Source organism: Haliotis rufescens, unplaced genomic scaffold, assembly GCF_023055435.1.
Source record: "Haliotis rufescens isolate VD_foot unplaced genomic scaffold, xgHalRufe1.0.p SCAF_6, whole genome shotgun sequence".
Taxonomy (NCBI): Eukaryota; Metazoa; Mollusca; class Gastropoda; order Lepetellida; family Haliotidae; genus Haliotis; species Haliotis rufescens.
Genome location: NW_025964334.1, coordinates 33163320 through 33180633, shown reverse-complemented (window position 1 = coordinate 33180633; position 17314 = coordinate 33163320). Strand labels below are relative to the sequence as shown.

The window sequence follows — 17314 nt, the reverse complement described above, 5'->3', positions numbered from 1 at the left end:
TTGTCTATTGAAAATGTCCCAAGACTACAAACTATTGCATTGACTAATCAGGAAAGCTTGGGATTTGCATACACTCCATTTCCACCTAACCATAAACGTCACCACTAGTCGCCGGCACACAGGGCGTTGAAATGTTCTTCACAATCAAATGTCCTATAACAAACATCGTGCAAAATCAAATACCCGTGCTGTCTCTGCCCTCTGCAGCACGTGTCTCGTGATAATCCGGAGCCCGCAGCTAGTACTTTCAACAATGGGATGTATTGCACCCCTTGTGTCTCTTACGCCACATTAATTTGATCTAAACTATCTAATAACAGATTTGTAGTGAGAAAACACTTACAGCAAGGATAAGATAGTAAAAGGTGCACAAGGGCAAATCCGACAGTACTCCCCATTCACTCTCAAAGAGCACATTCCCAGGTGGTCTAGTGGTTAGGATTTGGCGCTCTCACCGCCACGGCCGGGGTTCGATTCCCCGTCTGGGAAGGACATTTTTTGTTTTTCTTCCTGAATATTTGTCTATTGAAAATGTCCCAAGAGTACAAACTATTGCATTGACTAATCAGGAAAGCTTGGGATTTGCATACACTCCATTTCCACCTAACCATAAACGTCACCACCAGTCGCCGGCACACAGGGCGTTGAAATGTTCTTTACAATCAAATGTCCTATAACAAACATCGTGCAAAATCAAATACCCGTGCTGTCTCTGCCCTCTGCAGCACGTGTCTCGTGATAATCCGGAGCCCGCAGCTAGTACTTTCAACAATGGGATGTATTGCACCCCTTGTGTCTCTTACGCCACATTAATTTGATCTAAACTATCTAATAACAGATTTGTAGTGAGAAAACACTTACAGCAAGGATAAGATAGTAAAAGGTGCACAAGGGCAAGTCCGACAGTACTCCCCATTCACTCTCAAAGAGCACATTCCCAGGTGGTCTAGTGGTTAGGATTTGGCGCTCTCACCGCCACGGCCGGGGTTCGATTCCCCGTCTGGGAAGGACATTTTTTATTTTTCTTCCTGAATATTTATCTATTGAAAATGTCCCAAGACTACAAACTATTGCATTGACTAATCAGGAAAGCTTGGGATTTGCATACACTCCATTTCCACCTAACCATAAACGTCACCACTAGTCGCCGGCACACAGGGCGTTCAAATGTTCTTCACAATCAAATGTCCTATAACAAACATCGTGCAAAATCAAATACCCGTGCTGTCTCTGCCCTCTGCAGCACGTGTCTCGTGATAATCCGGAGCCCGCAGCTAGTACTTTCAACAATGGGATGTATTGCACCCCTTGTGTCTCTTACGCCACATTAATTTGATCTAAACTATCTAATAACAGATTTGTAGTGAGAAAACACTTACAGCAAGGATAAGATAGTAAAAGGTGCACAAGGGCAAGTCCGACAGTACTCCCCATTCACTCTCAAAGAGCACATTCCCAGGTGGTCTAGTGGTTAGGATTTGGCGCTCTCACCGCCACGGCCGGGGTTCGATTCCCCGTCTGGGAAGGACATTTTTTGTTTTTCTTCCTGAATATTTGTCTATTGAAAATGTCCCAAGACTACAAACTATTGCATTGACTAATCAGGAAAGCTTGGGATTTGCATACACTCCATTTCCACCTAACCATAAACGTCACCACTAGTCGCCGGCACACAGGGCGTTCAAATGCTCTTCACAATCATATGTCCTATAATAAACATCGTGCAAAATCAAATACCCGTGCTGTCTCTGCCCTCTGCAGCACGTGGCTCGTGATAATCCGGAGCCCGCAGCTAGTACTTTCAACAATGGGATGTATTGCACCCCTTGCGTCTCTTACGCCACATTAATTTGATCTAAACTATCTAATAACAGATTTTTAGTGAGAAAACACTTACACCAAGGATAAGATAGTAAAAGGTGCACAAGGGCAAGTCCGACAGTACTCCCCATTCACTCTCAAAGAGCACATTTCCAGGTGGTCTAGTGGTTAGGATTTGGCGCTCTCACCGCCACGGCCGGGGTTCGATTCCCCGTCTGGGAAGGACATTTTTTGTTTTTCTTCCTGAATATTTGTCTATTGAAAATGTCCCAAGACTACAAACTATTGCATTGACTAATCAGGAAAGCTTGGGATTTGCATACACTCCATTTCCACCTAACCATAAACGTCACCACTAGTCGCCGGCACACAGGGCGTTGAAATGTTCTTCACAATCAAATGTCCTATAACAAACATCGTGCAAAATCAAATACCCGTGCTGTCTCTGCCCTCTGCAGCACGTGGCTCGTGATAATCCGGAGCCCGCAGCTAGTACTTTCAACAATGGGATGTATTGCACCCCTTGCGTCTCTTACGCCACATTAATTTGATCTAAACTATCTAATAACAGATTTTTAGTGAGAAAACACTTACACCAAGGATAAGATAGTAAAAGGTGCACAAGGGCAAGTCCGACAGTACTCCCCATTCACTCTCAAAGAGCACATTTCCAGGTGGTCTAGTGGTTAGGATTTGGCGCTCTCACCGCCACGGCCGGGGTTCGATTCCCCGTCTGGGAAGGACATTTTTTGTTTTTCTTCCTGAATATTTGTCTATTGAAAATGTCCCAAGAGTACAAACTATTGCATTGACTAATCAGGAAAGCTTGGGATTTGCATACACTCCATTTCGACCTAACCATAAACGTCACCACCAGTCGCCGGCACACAGGGCGTTGAAATGTTCTTCACAATCAAATGTCCTATAACAAATGTAGCAGGGTACCTTATATTCTTCCTATAGTTATATCATTATTCATACATCATCATCATAATCATCTATATGTTCAATGTTTGTCTTGTCTACAGTTGAATATCAGTATCTAACTCTTTAAACAACTCAACACCCTTATTTTCAGTCTCTGGGAATCTCTCACCAGATCTTCCCCTTCAACCTTCTGTCTATCTTTAGACATTTTTTACACCTGTAGGGTTTCCCTCAGTCTATTTATATCTTGCATTAAGCACTTCCTTTGATGCTTAATGCAATCTGTCTTCTAATTGGCCACCCTGGTCCTCTACAGGTAGCTTCCTTCCATACCTGACTTCCTCCTCACTTCATGTGCTGCTGTTGAGGAGGAAGGACATTTTCTTTTCTTCAGGTATGGAATGGCCATATTTCAATCTGTTTTCATCTGCTTCTGTCAGAAATTAATATCTATATTAGGGTGCTGAATTAAATTGAATAATATATATATAATATCATTTAAAGTAATATTAAATTAGTAAATGGAATATTGATATTATAAAACTTGCTTGTAAAATAATTAACCACATGGTCCATTTTGGACCATGTGCTTTCCAAGTATCCTATAATGAACATATAACAGTAATTTAACATTAAAGTTAGTTTTAGTATAGTTTATCAATGGCTTTTGTACTTTTATATTTAAGATAAATAATACCTGTAAACTTGCAAATATATGACTTCATGTGCTGCTGTTGAGGAGGAAGGACATTTTCTTTTCTTCAGGTAGTTCTTCAACAGCAGCCACCCCCCTTGAAATAAATCCATTATCACCATCTGCCTGTGTCTGTGTTTCCCAACGGCCCGAGCCGGATAAATACCACTACCCCGGCTACAAATTTGGCGCCCAACGTGGGGCCGTTGGCTGTCACTCTGGACACAGGCTTCATCAACTTCATCGTGTTCTGGGGGTAATCCTTCATCACTGTTGAAGGATTCTTCATTGAAGATTCAGGATGTTTCTTCCATGCAACTTGTGGAAGTTTTGTGTGTAGCGTTGAGCTATAACTCTGACTAAAATTAAATCTTGATCCTCAATCGTCAGTGATCTACACTTTGTTATGACGTTGAACTTTTCGTCTGCATCAGTGCTAAAATTGAGGTGCTTCCTCCAATTCCTGGAAGTGTGACTTTTATTTTAACTGATTTACATGTATTTGTCATTTTGTTCACACATGAACTTTTGATCTGTGAACTGTGACCATGAACTTTGTTTACATTCTGAACTAAATTTTATCAGAATGTCATTAGTTGACTGTTTCATTGTATATATATATATGCTTGATATGTTCATCACCATTACTTGAACATTTTTGAAACTTTATCTTGTCACACTTGTGATCATCATATTTTCCACTTAGGAAGCACTGTTGACAACTGTAAAGTTGTACAGCTGTGTGACCCACTTGTTGCCATTCTGAGTTATCATTGCAGAATTCTCATTTAATTAAATTCTTATTTAAAATCAACCTATATCTTTACAGAATTTTGATAAATTCTATTTATACTGCCCTTTAACTGTGATAGCTAATTGTGATATATTGTAATTTTCATCTTCATTCAATGAATTTTATTAAATTAATTTGCAGTTTACTGGTATAAGATAAGCCATTTAATTTGTTAAGTCACTTGGATACCTTTTGGCAAAGTAAGTACCCTAAAATAGTTATTTCATATTTCTTACTTTAAATTTCTCACTCTTCTTTCCTGTCTGAAATATTTTTCACTGCTGGGAAATTCCTTATCTGCTCAACTAACATTTGCCATATCATGTCTTGTCCTTGTGCCGTCCTATTCATTCATACCATTTCATCATCTTAGTTCATCATTCAAATCAAAACAAATTCATTACTCTTGTGTTGATTACTTCTCGTTCGCAACTTATATATTGCTTCATACTTAGTTCTTCCTATATATATTCCTGCTCGCAACATTTTGGTAAGATTGTTGTGATCTTTGCCGTAATTGACTTAGTTTATCCTACACATCTGCTTGGTAACCAGATTGTGGTAGCTTAGTCATGTAATATTTCTTATTACAACAAGTGGTCAGTTGTTCTTACACCTACCTTGCCACTTACCTTTTTCGTATTACTTACCTTAGCAAACTAAAGTTGTATTTTTCCCTTTTGTTCTGGAGACTTTGTCAGATACTTCGTATTTTGGTATTTGGTTTCTGCTTTTCCAGTTTAGCTCAGTGAGGACTTTTGGTTCCCTTACTTCTATTTTTGGCTAGCTGCAGTTCATTGTTCTTGTACCTTGTGGTGCACTAGATGCTGAACTTCAGACGCATCCATTTTGTATCCTTTGGTGAGGAGCTCATAGTTTGTTGATGTTCAGATGTTTGTTGGATCTTAACTTGTGAGATTCTTGTCGCCTTTTAGGAGGTACTTCAGTTTTGATAGTGTCATATAGTTCATATTCCTCTCATATCAAACATCCTTGCACTTTAGTTTGTATCACCATGGCTGAAGCTAATGTAAGTGGGGACCCGGAGGTCGATGTGGTACTTAGCTGCCTTCAGCATCTGCATCCTTCGGTCCGCACTGGTGTGCTAAATAGACTAGCAGATGATATTGCAAATCAGCTGCAGCATCCCAATACGACATATCGTGTTACTGGTACTGGTGCACCAGGTCTTGGGTTGTCCAATACTTACACTATTCCACCTACAATATATACCAGTCCTAGGGTGGCATTACCTGTTCACTCCCCTAGGCCGGTACCTCATCTGCTTAGTCATACGCCACCATCAAGGTCACCTATGCCCACAGGTTCTGAGAATCTGTTTCAGATTTCTCCGGCGACTGTGAACCTTAGTCCTATGATGGACCTACCAGCTTCACTGCCTAGGCCTCATGGTTCAATTTACAACTTTGTTCAGCCTAGGGCAACTTCTACACCTTACCTGAATAGTTACCCATCACAACCTTCACACACACCGCATGAGTCTTGGCCTAGCCGCACTATTCCAACACCATATCCAGGTTATAATCCAACTACCTTTTATAGCCATAGTGTAGGTGCTCCTCCTAGACTTGTCACACCCTTTCAGCCTACTTACATGCCCATTATCAATTCTCCCAGTCCACGGTTGTCATCATTTTCTGGGGATGGGACCAAGGGTGAGGTCAAGTATAAGCAATGGCATTTAGAGATTGTTGGGTGTCGTAGGGAGAATGCATTCTCGGACACTTCAATTCTAAATGCCATGCGGAGGTCCGCCAAGGGTTCAGCTGCTGACCTACTTAGTGGGCTTTCAGAAACTGTTACCCTTGACACTGCTATTGAGCAGTTGGACTTAGTGTTTGGCAATGTGATGCCTGGCGAGACGCTTATGGAGCGTTTTTACACTGCCCGCCAGGAAAAGAATGAGTCTGTCGCTGTGTGGAGTTGCCGCCTCCGGGATTTGATCTCCAAGATAGAGGCATCTGGCACTTTACCACACAATGCTGCACCTAGCTTGCTTCGAAGCCGGTTCTGGATGGGTCTCACTCGTGATGACCTGAAGCAAGCGACTCGCCATCACTTTGATTCAGGTACGGACTATAACAAGCTGCTGCTTGCTGTCCGTAGGGTTGAGGAGGAGTTAGCCACCCCTGGGGATGCACAATCATGTCAATTGACTACCACTACAACTAGCAACAGACAACTGGATGATGTGCTATTCCGCCTAAAGGTGATTGATAAGAACCTTAGGTCTGTTGGGGATAGGGTTAACACCCTGGAGTATAAATCTCATAGGCCCTCAAATACAGCCCAGAATCAAGCCAATAAGGCCCAATCTCAGGCTCAGAATCTACCCCCTAGGTCTACCACTACAAATGTAGTTACACAAGGTAGCACATCACGTACACCATATGCTTCTCAATCACAGTTAGCCTCAAAAACTGAGGTACACTGTTATGATTGCGGGAAGATAGGGGTTAGGCGGCGTCACCCACAGTGCCCCGCTTTAAACTCCTAGGAGTCAATGTTATGGGGCGAACATTGGACTCCGACATTAGCTCCAATTCTGGGTTGCCATCAAATTTGATTGGTCCCGCAAACGTCACATCTGTTAGGGTAGAAGGCCACTTATGTAATGTTCTTGTAGACACAGGGTCCCAGGTTACCACTATGTCCGAGACATTTTACACAAATAACCTCCCTCAACATACACTCCATAGTCTAGGTTCACTCTTGAAGTTAAAAGGAGCCGGGGAAGCTAAGCTACCCTACTTGGGGTATGTTGAAGCTATAATCCTAATCCCTAGTGACTTCTTAGGTCAGGAAGTTGAGGTAACTATACCGATACTTGTAGTGCCCAATACTGACTACCACTTCAAGGTGCCTTTACTATTAGGGACAAATGTCATGACTGCTGCTGAAAGCCTGCATGGTGCACCAATAGCAGCCACTGCATCACCTTGGAGTCAGGCTCAGCAATGGCTCATTAGGCGTCGGGAAGACCTTAACCGGACTGAGTGTGTGCGGACAACCAAGCCAATTGTTATCCCTGCTTTATGTAATCAGATTATTGCAGGTATAAGCAGGGGTAAACCACCTCGGATTGGCATGCAGTTTTGTACTACAGCTGCCCCCACACTACCTGGTTCACTTAACCTTGTTAATGGGGTTGTGAATTTTATACCAGGACAGTCTACAAATAGGATTAAGGTTGAGGTTGCCAATCCATCTACCAAGGCTGTTACTATTCCAGCCAAGACAGTACTTTGTTGTTTAGAGCAAGTAGATGTCTTAGATGGTCTCTCCTCTACGGATGAGCCGGCTTTCACATCTGGCCCCGAGTCTAAAGACATTTTCAATTTAGAAACCCTGGGTCAGATACATACTCCAGAGGAAATAGCAAAGCTTCGCGATCTTCTTAGTGAGTTTGATGACATCTTCAGCAAGTCTGATATGGATATGGGCCACACAGACTTAGTCACTCACAGGATTGAGCTAACTGATGAACGTCCTTTCAGGGAAAGACATAGGCGCATTCCACCTGCATTGTATCAAGAGGTTAAGGACCATCTGAAGAACATGTTGGATGCTAAGGTTATTCGTCCTTCTTCTAGTCCTTATGCCTCTCCCGTGGTTCTTGTTCGCAAAAGGGACTCGTCTTTACGTTTCTGTATAGACTATCGCCAACTTAATAGTCGTACAGTTAGAGACTCTTATGCTTTACCACGGATTGAGGAGACCCTTGATGCACTTCATGGTGCCAAGTACTTCACTTGTCTTGACCTGAAGTCGGGCTATTGGCAGGTCGAAGTTGCTGAGGAACATAAAGCCCGTACTGCTTTTACGGTTGGTCCATTAGGATTTTACGAGTGTAACTCGATGCCTTTTGGTCTCACAAATGCTCCCGCAACTTTTCAACGTCTTATGGAGAGATGTATGGGCGACATCCATCTCCTACAGTGTCTCATTTACCTTGATGACATCATTGTGTTTTCAAAGACCTTTGATGAGCATCTGGAGAGATTACGTGCAATCTTTCTTCGATTGCGCAAGAATGGCCTCAAACTTAAGCCTTCTAAGTGCCAGTTCTTGCAGACCTCTGTGAAATATCTGGGTCACGTAATCTCTGAGGAGGGTATCACGACAGACCCTGAGAAGATTGCGGCACTGGAGACCTGGCCAGTTCCACAGAATGTGGATGATGTTCGTCGTTTTCTTGGCTTCTCTGGATATTATCGTCGCTTTGTGCCTAATTATGCCAAAGTTGCAAAGCCCTTGACAAATTTACTTGTTGGTCAATCCGGCAAAAAAAAGGAAAAATAGCAAACCCGACCAGAACTGGATATGGGGGGAGGAGCAGCAGTCGGCTTTCAGTGAGCTTGTTGGTAAACTTATCAGCGCTCCCATTTTGGCTTTCGCAGACTTCACTCAGCCATTCGAACTGCACATTGATGCAAGTGGCGATGGCTTAGGCGCGGTACTTTACCAAACCCAAAATAGCCAGAAACGAGTGATAGCCTATGCGAGCCGAGGGCTTTCCAAATCAGAGCGCAACTACCCAGCTCACAAATTAGAGTTTCTAGCTCTGAAATGGGCTGTCACCAGGAAGTTCCATGACTACCTGTATGGCAACCCATTCACCGTTAAGACCGACAACAACCCCCTCACTTACGTTTTAACATCAGCGAAATTGGATGCAACTGGACATCGTTGGCTCGCTGACCTTGCTGCTTACGACTTTTCTGTAGAGTATGTACCAGGGGCAAGGAACAAGGATGCTGATGCGTTGTCCAGGTTGCCACGTGAGGTCATGGATATCCAATCTGTGTCTGCGGTTTGCAACAGTCAGCAGACGTCTAGTGTTGTAGAGACGCTCTCACTTTGTCATGAGGTATTGAACTGTGTTTTAGCAGTTGATGATTTCGAGTCTACCAATGTTGGGACTGATCATCAGATGCTATCTTGTCAGCAGGCGGACCCCTCAATCTGCACGATTGTGGACCTTCTCCGTAAAGATCAGCGCCCTTCAAAGGAGTCTCTTAGGTCATTTGATCGTGACACAGCTTCAATCCTCAGGCAGTGGGATGCTCTCTCCATCAATAACAATCTCCTTTATAGGAGACAGAAGACTACAGAAGGTGATTATCCCTACTTTCAACTCATTGTCCCAGAGCCTCAACGAGAATCCGTCATTACTCATCTTCATGACGGGATGGGGCATCTGGGTAGGGACAGGACTGTGGCTCTCCTACGGACGAGGTTTTATTGGCCAGGAATGATGGGAGATGTCGAGAACCACATTCGTAGCTGCCAGAGGTGCATTCTTCGGAAAGCTCCTAATCAGACTGAGCGCGCACCATTGGTCAACATTCAGACCACTCAACCCATGGAAATGGTGTGTGTTGACTATCTCAGTCTGGAACCTTCATCTGGTGGTTACGAAAATGTTCTGGTCATTACTGACCACTTCACCAAGTATGCTGTTGCGATTCCAACTCGTAATCAAACAGCGCGAACAACAGCAAAGGCCTTGTTTGAGCACTTTATCGTACACTATGGCCTCCCTGAAAGGTTACATTCAGATCAGGGACGGAATTTCGAAAGTGATGTTATCAAACAAATGTGCAGCATACTTGGGATACAGAAAACAAGGACAACTCCCTATCACCCCATGGGGAACGGGTTATGTGAACGGTTTAACCGGACACTTCTTGGGATGCTCGGGACTCTGCAGGATCAGGAAAAGGCACGTTGGAAGGACCATATTGCTCATGTGGTCCATGCCTATAACTGTACCTTGCACGAGTCTTCTGGGTTCACGCCCTACTTTCTCATGTTCGGCAGACATCCTAGACTGCCTGTTGATGTTGCCTTTGGCACGTCTCTCGCCAACACTTCATCGCCATCTTATACGCAGTTTGCTGCTGATTTGAAGCGCAAGTTGACAACTGCGTATGAGCTCGCTACTCAAAACATGGACAAGGCCCGGGCCAAACAGAGGAAGACTTATAATCTGAAGGCTCGTGGTGCTACTGTTAAGGTAGGTGATGTTGTGTTGGTCCGCAATGTCAACATTCGTGGGAAACAGAAGCTTGCCGACCGATGGGAGAAAGATTTCTATGTGGTGGAATCACAGCCGAATTCTAATGTTCCTGTGTTTAAAGTCCGCAAGGAAGGCACTAGGGAGCATCGTGTACTTCACCGCAATTTACTCCTTCCCATTGGTTCGGATGGCCGTCCCATTCCTAAACCTCGGAGCCCTCCGCCTTCTCTAGGAGCTTCCGCTGTACCTGGTGATACCTCCAACACCGCTTTGGAGATTTCTACAACCGACCTGGATGTGGAAATTCCTTTATCTCCAGTGCCTGGGGGTTCTCCATTGGGTCAGCCGGTTGAAACTCCTTCGTTTCCAAGGTCACCACCAGCTCAATTATCTGGTGTTCCCTCTTCAATGACGCCATCTATGGTGTTGCCGTCACTCGAGTTGCCTGGAGGAATTTCGACTTCCCCAGTGCCTTCCAGCCCTTCCACTTCTGTTGTTCCAGAATTATCTTCTGTCACCCCACCAGTGGTTACAAGACCTGGCAGGTCACGCCAGAAACCAAAGTGGATGACTGACGGTCAATGGGTGGTGAAACAGAACATGGTTTGGGTATAGTTCTCTACTTAGTCCATTGTATATATGTTTGAGCACATGTTATTGCTTTCTCAGGTTTAATTTTCTGCAACCTTTTGTTATCCTGCTCCTTTCCTTGGCTGTTCGTCTGTTTTCAGCTGCGTATGGTGAGGGCACCATTCCCAAAAGGGGGGTGCGTGTAGCAGGGTACCTTATATTCTTCCTATAGTTATATCATTATTCATACATCATCATCATAATCATCTATATGTTCAATGTTTGTCTTGTCTACAGTTGAATATCAGTATCTAACTCTTTAAACAACTCAACACCCTTATTTTCAGTCTCTGGGAATCTCTCACCAGATCTTCCCCTTCAACCTTCTGTCTATCTTTAGACATTTTTTACACCTGTAGGGTTTCCCTCAGTCTATTTATATCTTGCATTAAGCACTTCCTTTGATGCTTAATGCAATCTGTCTTCTAATTGGCCACCCTGGTCCTCTACAGGTAGCTTCCTTCCATACCTGACTTCCTCCTCACTTCATGTGCTGCTGTTGAGGAGGAAGGACATTTTCTTTTCTTCAGGTATGGAATGGCCATATTTCAATCTGTTTTCATCTGCTTCTGTCAGAAATTAATATCTATATTAGGGTGCTGAATTAAATTGAATAATATATATATAATATCATTTAAAGTAATATTAAATTAGTAAATGGAATATTGATATTATAAAACTTGCTTGTAAAATAATTAACCACATGGTCCATTTTGGACCATGTGCTTTCCAAGTATCCTATAATGAACATATAACAGTAATTTAACATTAAAGTTAGTTTTAGTATAGTTTATCAATGGCTTTTGTACTTTTATATTTAAGATAAATAATACCTGTAAACTTGCAAATATATGACTTCATGTGCTGCTGTTGAGGAGGAAGGACATTTTCTTTTCTTCAGGTAGTTCTTCAACAGCAGCCACCCCCCTTGAAATAAATCCATTATCACCATCTGCCTGTGTCTGTGTTTCCCAACGGCCCGAGCCGGATAAATACCACTACCCCGGCTACACAAACATCGTGCAAAATCAAATACCCGTGCTGTCTCTGCCCTCTGCAGCACGTGTCTCGTGATAATCCGGAGCCCGCAGCTAGTACTTTCAACAATGGGATGTATTGCACCCCTTGTGTCTCTTACGCCACATTAATTTGATCTAAACTATCTAATAACAGATTTGTAGTGAGAAAACACTTACAGCAAGGATAAGATAGTAAAAGGTGCACAAGGGCAAGTCCGACAGTACTCCCCATTCACTCTCAAAGAGCACATTCCCAGGTGGTCTAGTGGTTAGGATTTGGCGCTCTCACCGCCACGGCCGGGGTTCGATTCCCCGTCTGGGAAGGACATTTTTTATTTTTCTTCCTGAATATTTATCTATTGAAAATGTCCCAAGACTACAAACTATTGCATTGACTAGTCAGGAAAGCTTGGGATTTGCATACACTCCATTTCCACCTAACCATAAACGTCACCACTAGTCGCCGGCACACAGGGCGTTGAAATGTTCTTTACAATCAAATGTCCTATAACAAACATCGTGCAAAATCAAATACCCGTGCTGTCTCTGCCCTCTGCAGCAGGTGTCTCGTGATAATCCGGAGCCCGCAGCTAGTACTTTCAACAATGGGATGTATTGCACCCCTTGTGTCTCTTACGCCACATTAATTTGATCTAAACTATCTAATAACAGATTTGTAGTGAGAAAACACTTACAGCAAGGATAAGATAGTAAAAGGTGCACAAGGGCAAGTCCGACAGTACTCCCCATTCACTCTCAAAGAGCACATTCCCAGGTGGTCTAGTGGTTAGGATTTGGCGCTCTCACCGCCACGGCCGGGGTTCGATTCCCCGTCTGGGAAGGACATTTTTTATTTTTCTTCCTGAATATTTATCTATTGAAAATGTCCCAAGACTACAAACTATTGCATTGACTAGTCAGGAAAGCTTGGGATTTGCATACACTCCATTTCCACCTAACCATAAACGTCACCACTAGTCGCCGGCACACAGGGCGTTGAAATGTTCTTCACAATCAAATGTCCTATAACAAACATCGTGCAAAATCAAATACCCGTGCTGTCTCTGCCCTCTGCAGCACGTGGCTCGTGATAATCCGGAGCCCGCAGCTAGTACTTTCAACAATGGGATGTATTGCACCCCTTGCGTCTCTTACGCTACATTAATTTGATCTAAACTATCTAATAACAGATTTTTAGTGAGAAAACACTTACACCAAGGATAAGATAGTAAAAGGTGCACAAGGGCAAGTCCGACAGTACTCCCCATTCACTCTCAAAGAGCACATTTCCAGGTGGTCTAGTGGTTAGGATTTGGCGCTCTCACCGCCACGGCCGGGGTTCGATTCCCCGTCTGGGAAGGACATTTTTTGTTTTTCTTCCTGAATATTTGTCTATTGAAAATGTCCCAAGAGTACAAACTATTGCATTGACTAATCAGGAAAGCTTGGGATTTGCATACACTCCATTTCGACCTAACCATAAACGTCACCACCAGTCGCCGGCACACAGGGCGTTGAAATGTTCTTCACAATCAAATGTCCTATAACAAACATCGTGCAAAATCAAATACCCGTGCTGTCTCTGCCCTCTGCAGCACGTGTCTCGTGATAATCCGGAGCCCGCAGCTAGTACTTTCAACAATGGGATGTATTGCACCCCTTGTGTCTCTTACGCCACATTAATTTGATCTAAACTATCTAATAACAGATTTGTAGTGAGAAAACACTTACAGCAAGGATAAGATAGTAAAAGGTGCACAAGGGCAAGTCCGACAGTACTCCCCATTCACTCTCAAAGAGCACATTCCCAGGTGGTCTAGTGGTTAGGATTTGGCGCTCTCACCGCCACGGCCGGGGTTCGATTCCCCGACTGGGAAGGACATTTTTTGTTTTTCTTCCTGAATATTTGTCTATTGAAAATGTCCCAAGAGTACAAACTATTGCATTGACTAATCAGGAAAGCTTGGGATTTGCATACACTCCATTTCGACCTAACCATAAACGTCACCACCAGTCGCCGGCACACAGGGCGTTGAAATGTTCTTTACAATCAAATGTCCTATAACAAACATCGTGCAAAATCAAATACCCGTGCTGTCTCTGCCCTCTGCAGCACGTGTCTCGTGATAATCCGGAGCCCGCAGCTAGTACTTTCAACAATGGGATGTATTGCACCCCTTGTGTCTCTTACGCCACATTAATTTGATCTAAACTATCTAATAACAGATTTGTAGTGAGAAAACACTTACAGCAAGGATAACATAGTAAAAGGTGCACAAGGGCAAGTCCGACAGTACTCCCCATTCACTCTCAAAGAGCACATTCCCAGGTGGTCTAGTGGTTAGGATTTGGCGCTCTCACCGCCACGGCCGGGCTTCGATTCCTCGTCTGGGAAGGACATTTTTTATTTTTCTTCCTGAATATTTATCTATTGAAAATGTCCCAAGACTACAAACTATTGCATTGACTAATCAGGAAAGCTTGGGATTTGCATACACTCCATTTCCACCTAACCATAAACGTCACCACTAGTCGCCGGCACACAGGGCGTTGAAATGTTCTTCACAATCAAATGTCCTATAACAAACATCGTGCAAAATCAAATACCCGTGCTGTCTCTGCCCTCTGCAGCACGTGGCTCGTGATAATCCGGAGCCCGCAGCTAGTACTTTCAACAATGGGATGTATTGCACCCCTTGTGTCTCTTACGCCACATTAATTTGATCTAAACTATCTAATAACAGATTTGTAGTGAGAAAACACTTACAGCAAGGATAAGATAGTAAAAGGTGCACAAGGGCAAGTCCGACAGTACTCCCCATTCACTCTCAAAGAGCACATTCCCAGGTGGTCTAGTGGTTAGGATTTGGCGCTCTCACCGCCACGGCCGGGGTTCGATTCCCCGTCTGGGAAGGACATTTTTTGTTTTTCTTCCTGAATATTTGTCTATTGAAAATGTCCCAAGACTACAAACTATTGCATTGACTAATCAGGAAAGCTTGGGATTTGCATACACTCCATTTCCACCTAACCATAAACGTCACCACTAGTCGCCGGCACACAGGGCGTTCAAATGCTCTTCACAATCATATGTCCTATAATAAACATCGTGCAAAATCAAATACCCGTGCTGTATCTGCCCTCTGCAGCACGTGTCTCGTGATAATCCGGAGCCCGCAGCTAGTACTTTCAACAATGGGATGTATTGCACCCCTTGCGTCTCTTACGCCACATTAATTTGATCTAAACTATCTAATAACAGATTTTTAGTGAGAAAACACTTACACCAAGGATAAGATAGTAAAAGGTGCACAAGGGCAAGTCCGACAGTACTCCCCATTCACTCTCAAAGAGCACATTTCCAGGTGGTCTAGTGGTTAGGATTTGGCGCTCTCACCGCCACGGCCGGGTTTCGATTCCCCGTCTGGGAAGGACATTTTTTGTTTTTCTTCCTGAATATTTGTCTATTGAAAATGTCCCAAGACTACAAACTATTGCATTGACTAATCAGGAAAGCTTGGGATTTGCATACACTCCATTTCCACCTAACCATAAACGTCACCACCAGTCGCCGGCACACAGGGCGTTGAAATGTTCTTCACAATCAAATGTCCTATAACAAACATCGTGCAAAATCAAATACCCGTGCTGTCTCTGCCCTCTGCAGCACGTGTCTCGTGATAATCCGGAGCCCGCAGCTAGTACTTTCAACAATGGGATGTATTGCACCCCTTGTGTCTCTTACGCCACATTAATTTGATCTAAACTATCTAATAACAGATTTGTAGTGAGAAAACACTTACACCAAGGATAAGATAGTAAAAGGTGCACAAGGGCAAATCCGACAGTACTCCCCATTCACTCTCAAAGAGCACATTCCCAGGTGGTCTAGTGGTTAGGATTTGGCGCTCTCACCGCCACGGCCGGGGTTCGATTCCCCGTCTGGGAAGGACATTTTTTGTTTTTCTTCCTGAATATTTGTCTATTGAAAATGTCCCAAGACTACAAACTATTGCATTGACTAATCAGGAAAGCTTGGGATTTGCATACACTCCATTTCCACCTAACCATAAACGTCACCACCAGTCGCCGGCACACAGGGCGTTGAAATGTTCTTTACAATCAAATGTCCTATAACAAACATCGTGCAAAATCAAATACCCGTGCTGTCTCTGCCCTCTGCAGCAGGTGTCTCGTGATAATGCGGAGCCCGCAGCTAGTACTTTCAACAATGGGATGTATTGCACCCCTTGTGTCTCTTACGCCACATTAATTTGATCTAAACTATCTAATAACAGATTTGTAGTGAGAAAACACTTACAGCAAGGATAAGATAGTAAAAGGTGCACAAGGGCAAGTCCGACAGTACTCCCCATTCACTCTCAAAGAGCACATTCCCAGGTGGTCTAGTGGTTAGGATTTGGCGCTCTCACCGCCACGGCCGGGGTTCGATTCCCCGTCTGGGAAGGACATTTTTTATTTTTCTTCCTGAATATTTGTCTATTGAAAATGTCCCAAGACTACAAACTATTGCATTGACTAATCAGGAAAGCTTGGGATTTGCATACACTCCATTTCCACCTAACCATAAACGTCACCACTAGTCGCCGGCACACAGGGCGTTGAAATGTTCTTCACAATCAAATGTCCTATAACAAACATCGTGCAAAATCAAATACCCGTGCTGTCTCTGCCCTCTGCAGCACGTGGCTCGTGATAATCCGGAGCCCGCAGCTAGTACTTTCAACAATGGGATGTATTGCACCCCTTGCGTCTCTTACGCCACATTAATTTGATCTAAACTATCTAATAACAGATTTTTAGTGAGAAAACACTTACAGCAAGGATAAGATAGTAAAAGGTGCACAAGGGCAAGTCCGACAGTACTCCCCATTCACTCTCAAAGAGCACATTTCCAGGTGGTCTAGTGGTTAGGATTTGGCGCTCTCACCGCCACGGCCGGGGTTCGATTCCCCGTCTGGGAAGGACATTTTTTGTTTTTCTTCCTGAATATTTGTCTATTGAAAATGTCCCAAGAGTACAAACTATTGCATTGACTAATCAGGAAAGCTTGGGATTTGCATACACTCCATTTCGACCTAACCATAAACGTCACCACCAGTCGCCGGCACACAGGGCGTTGAAATGTTCTTCACAATCAAATGTCCTATAACAAACATCGTGCAAAATCAAATACCCGTGCTGTCTCTGCCCTCTGCAGCAGGTGTCTCGTGATAATCCGGAGCCCGCAGCTAGTACTTTCAACAATGGGATGTATTGCACCCCTTGTGTCTCTTACGCCACATTAATTTGATCTAAACTATCTAATAACAGATTTGTAGTGAGAAAACACTTACAGCAAGGATAAGATAGTAAAAGGTGCACAA

General features: G+C 43.7%; 1 protein-coding gene and 9 non-coding genes across 10 annotated transcripts; all 10 read left to right on the top strand.

Annotated features, from left to right (window-relative positions):
• Positions 1-417: 417 nt before the first annotated feature.
• On the top strand, positions 418-489 carry Trnae-cuc. Its single transcript has one exon. It is a non-coding gene; the product is annotated as a tRNA-Glu (tRNA).
• A 446-nt stretch (positions 490-935) lies between these two features.
• On the top strand, positions 936-1007 carry Trnae-cuc. The gene has a single exon. It is a non-coding gene; the product is annotated as a tRNA-Glu (tRNA).
• A 446-nt stretch (positions 1008-1453) lies between these two features.
• On the top strand, positions 1454-1525 carry Trnae-cuc. The gene has a single exon. It is a non-coding gene; the product is annotated as a tRNA-Glu (tRNA).
• A 3725-nt stretch (positions 1526-5250) lies between these two features.
• On the top strand, positions 5251-8558 carry LOC125374834. Its single transcript, XM_048386501.1, has 3 exons — positions 5251-5265; positions 5842-6625; positions 6754-8558. Exons 1-3 carry the CDS (start codon positions 5251-5253, stop codon positions 8556-8558), a joined length of 2604 nt encoding a protein of 867 aa, XP_048242458.1.
• Positions 8559-12178: 3620 nt separating this feature from the next.
• Positions 12179-12250, top strand: Trnae-cuc. Its single transcript has one exon. It is a non-coding gene; the product is annotated as a tRNA-Glu (tRNA).
• A 446-nt stretch (positions 12251-12696) lies between these two features.
• Positions 12697-12768, top strand: Trnae-cuc. The gene has a single exon. It is a non-coding gene; the product is annotated as a tRNA-Glu (tRNA).
• Positions 12769-13732: 964 nt separating this feature from the next.
• Positions 13733-13804, top strand: Trnae-cuc. Its single transcript has one exon. It is a non-coding gene; the product is annotated as a tRNA-Glu (tRNA).
• Positions 13805-14768: 964 nt separating this feature from the next.
• Trnae-cuc lies at positions 14769-14840 on the top strand. Its single transcript has one exon. It is a non-coding gene; the product is annotated as a tRNA-Glu (tRNA).
• Positions 14841-15804: 964 nt separating this feature from the next.
• Positions 15805-15876, top strand: Trnae-cuc. The gene has a single exon. It is a non-coding gene; the product is annotated as a tRNA-Glu (tRNA).
• A 446-nt stretch (positions 15877-16322) lies between these two features.
• On the top strand, positions 16323-16394 carry Trnae-cuc. The gene has a single exon. It is a non-coding gene; the product is annotated as a tRNA-Glu (tRNA).
• Positions 16395-17314: the final 920 nt, after the last annotated feature.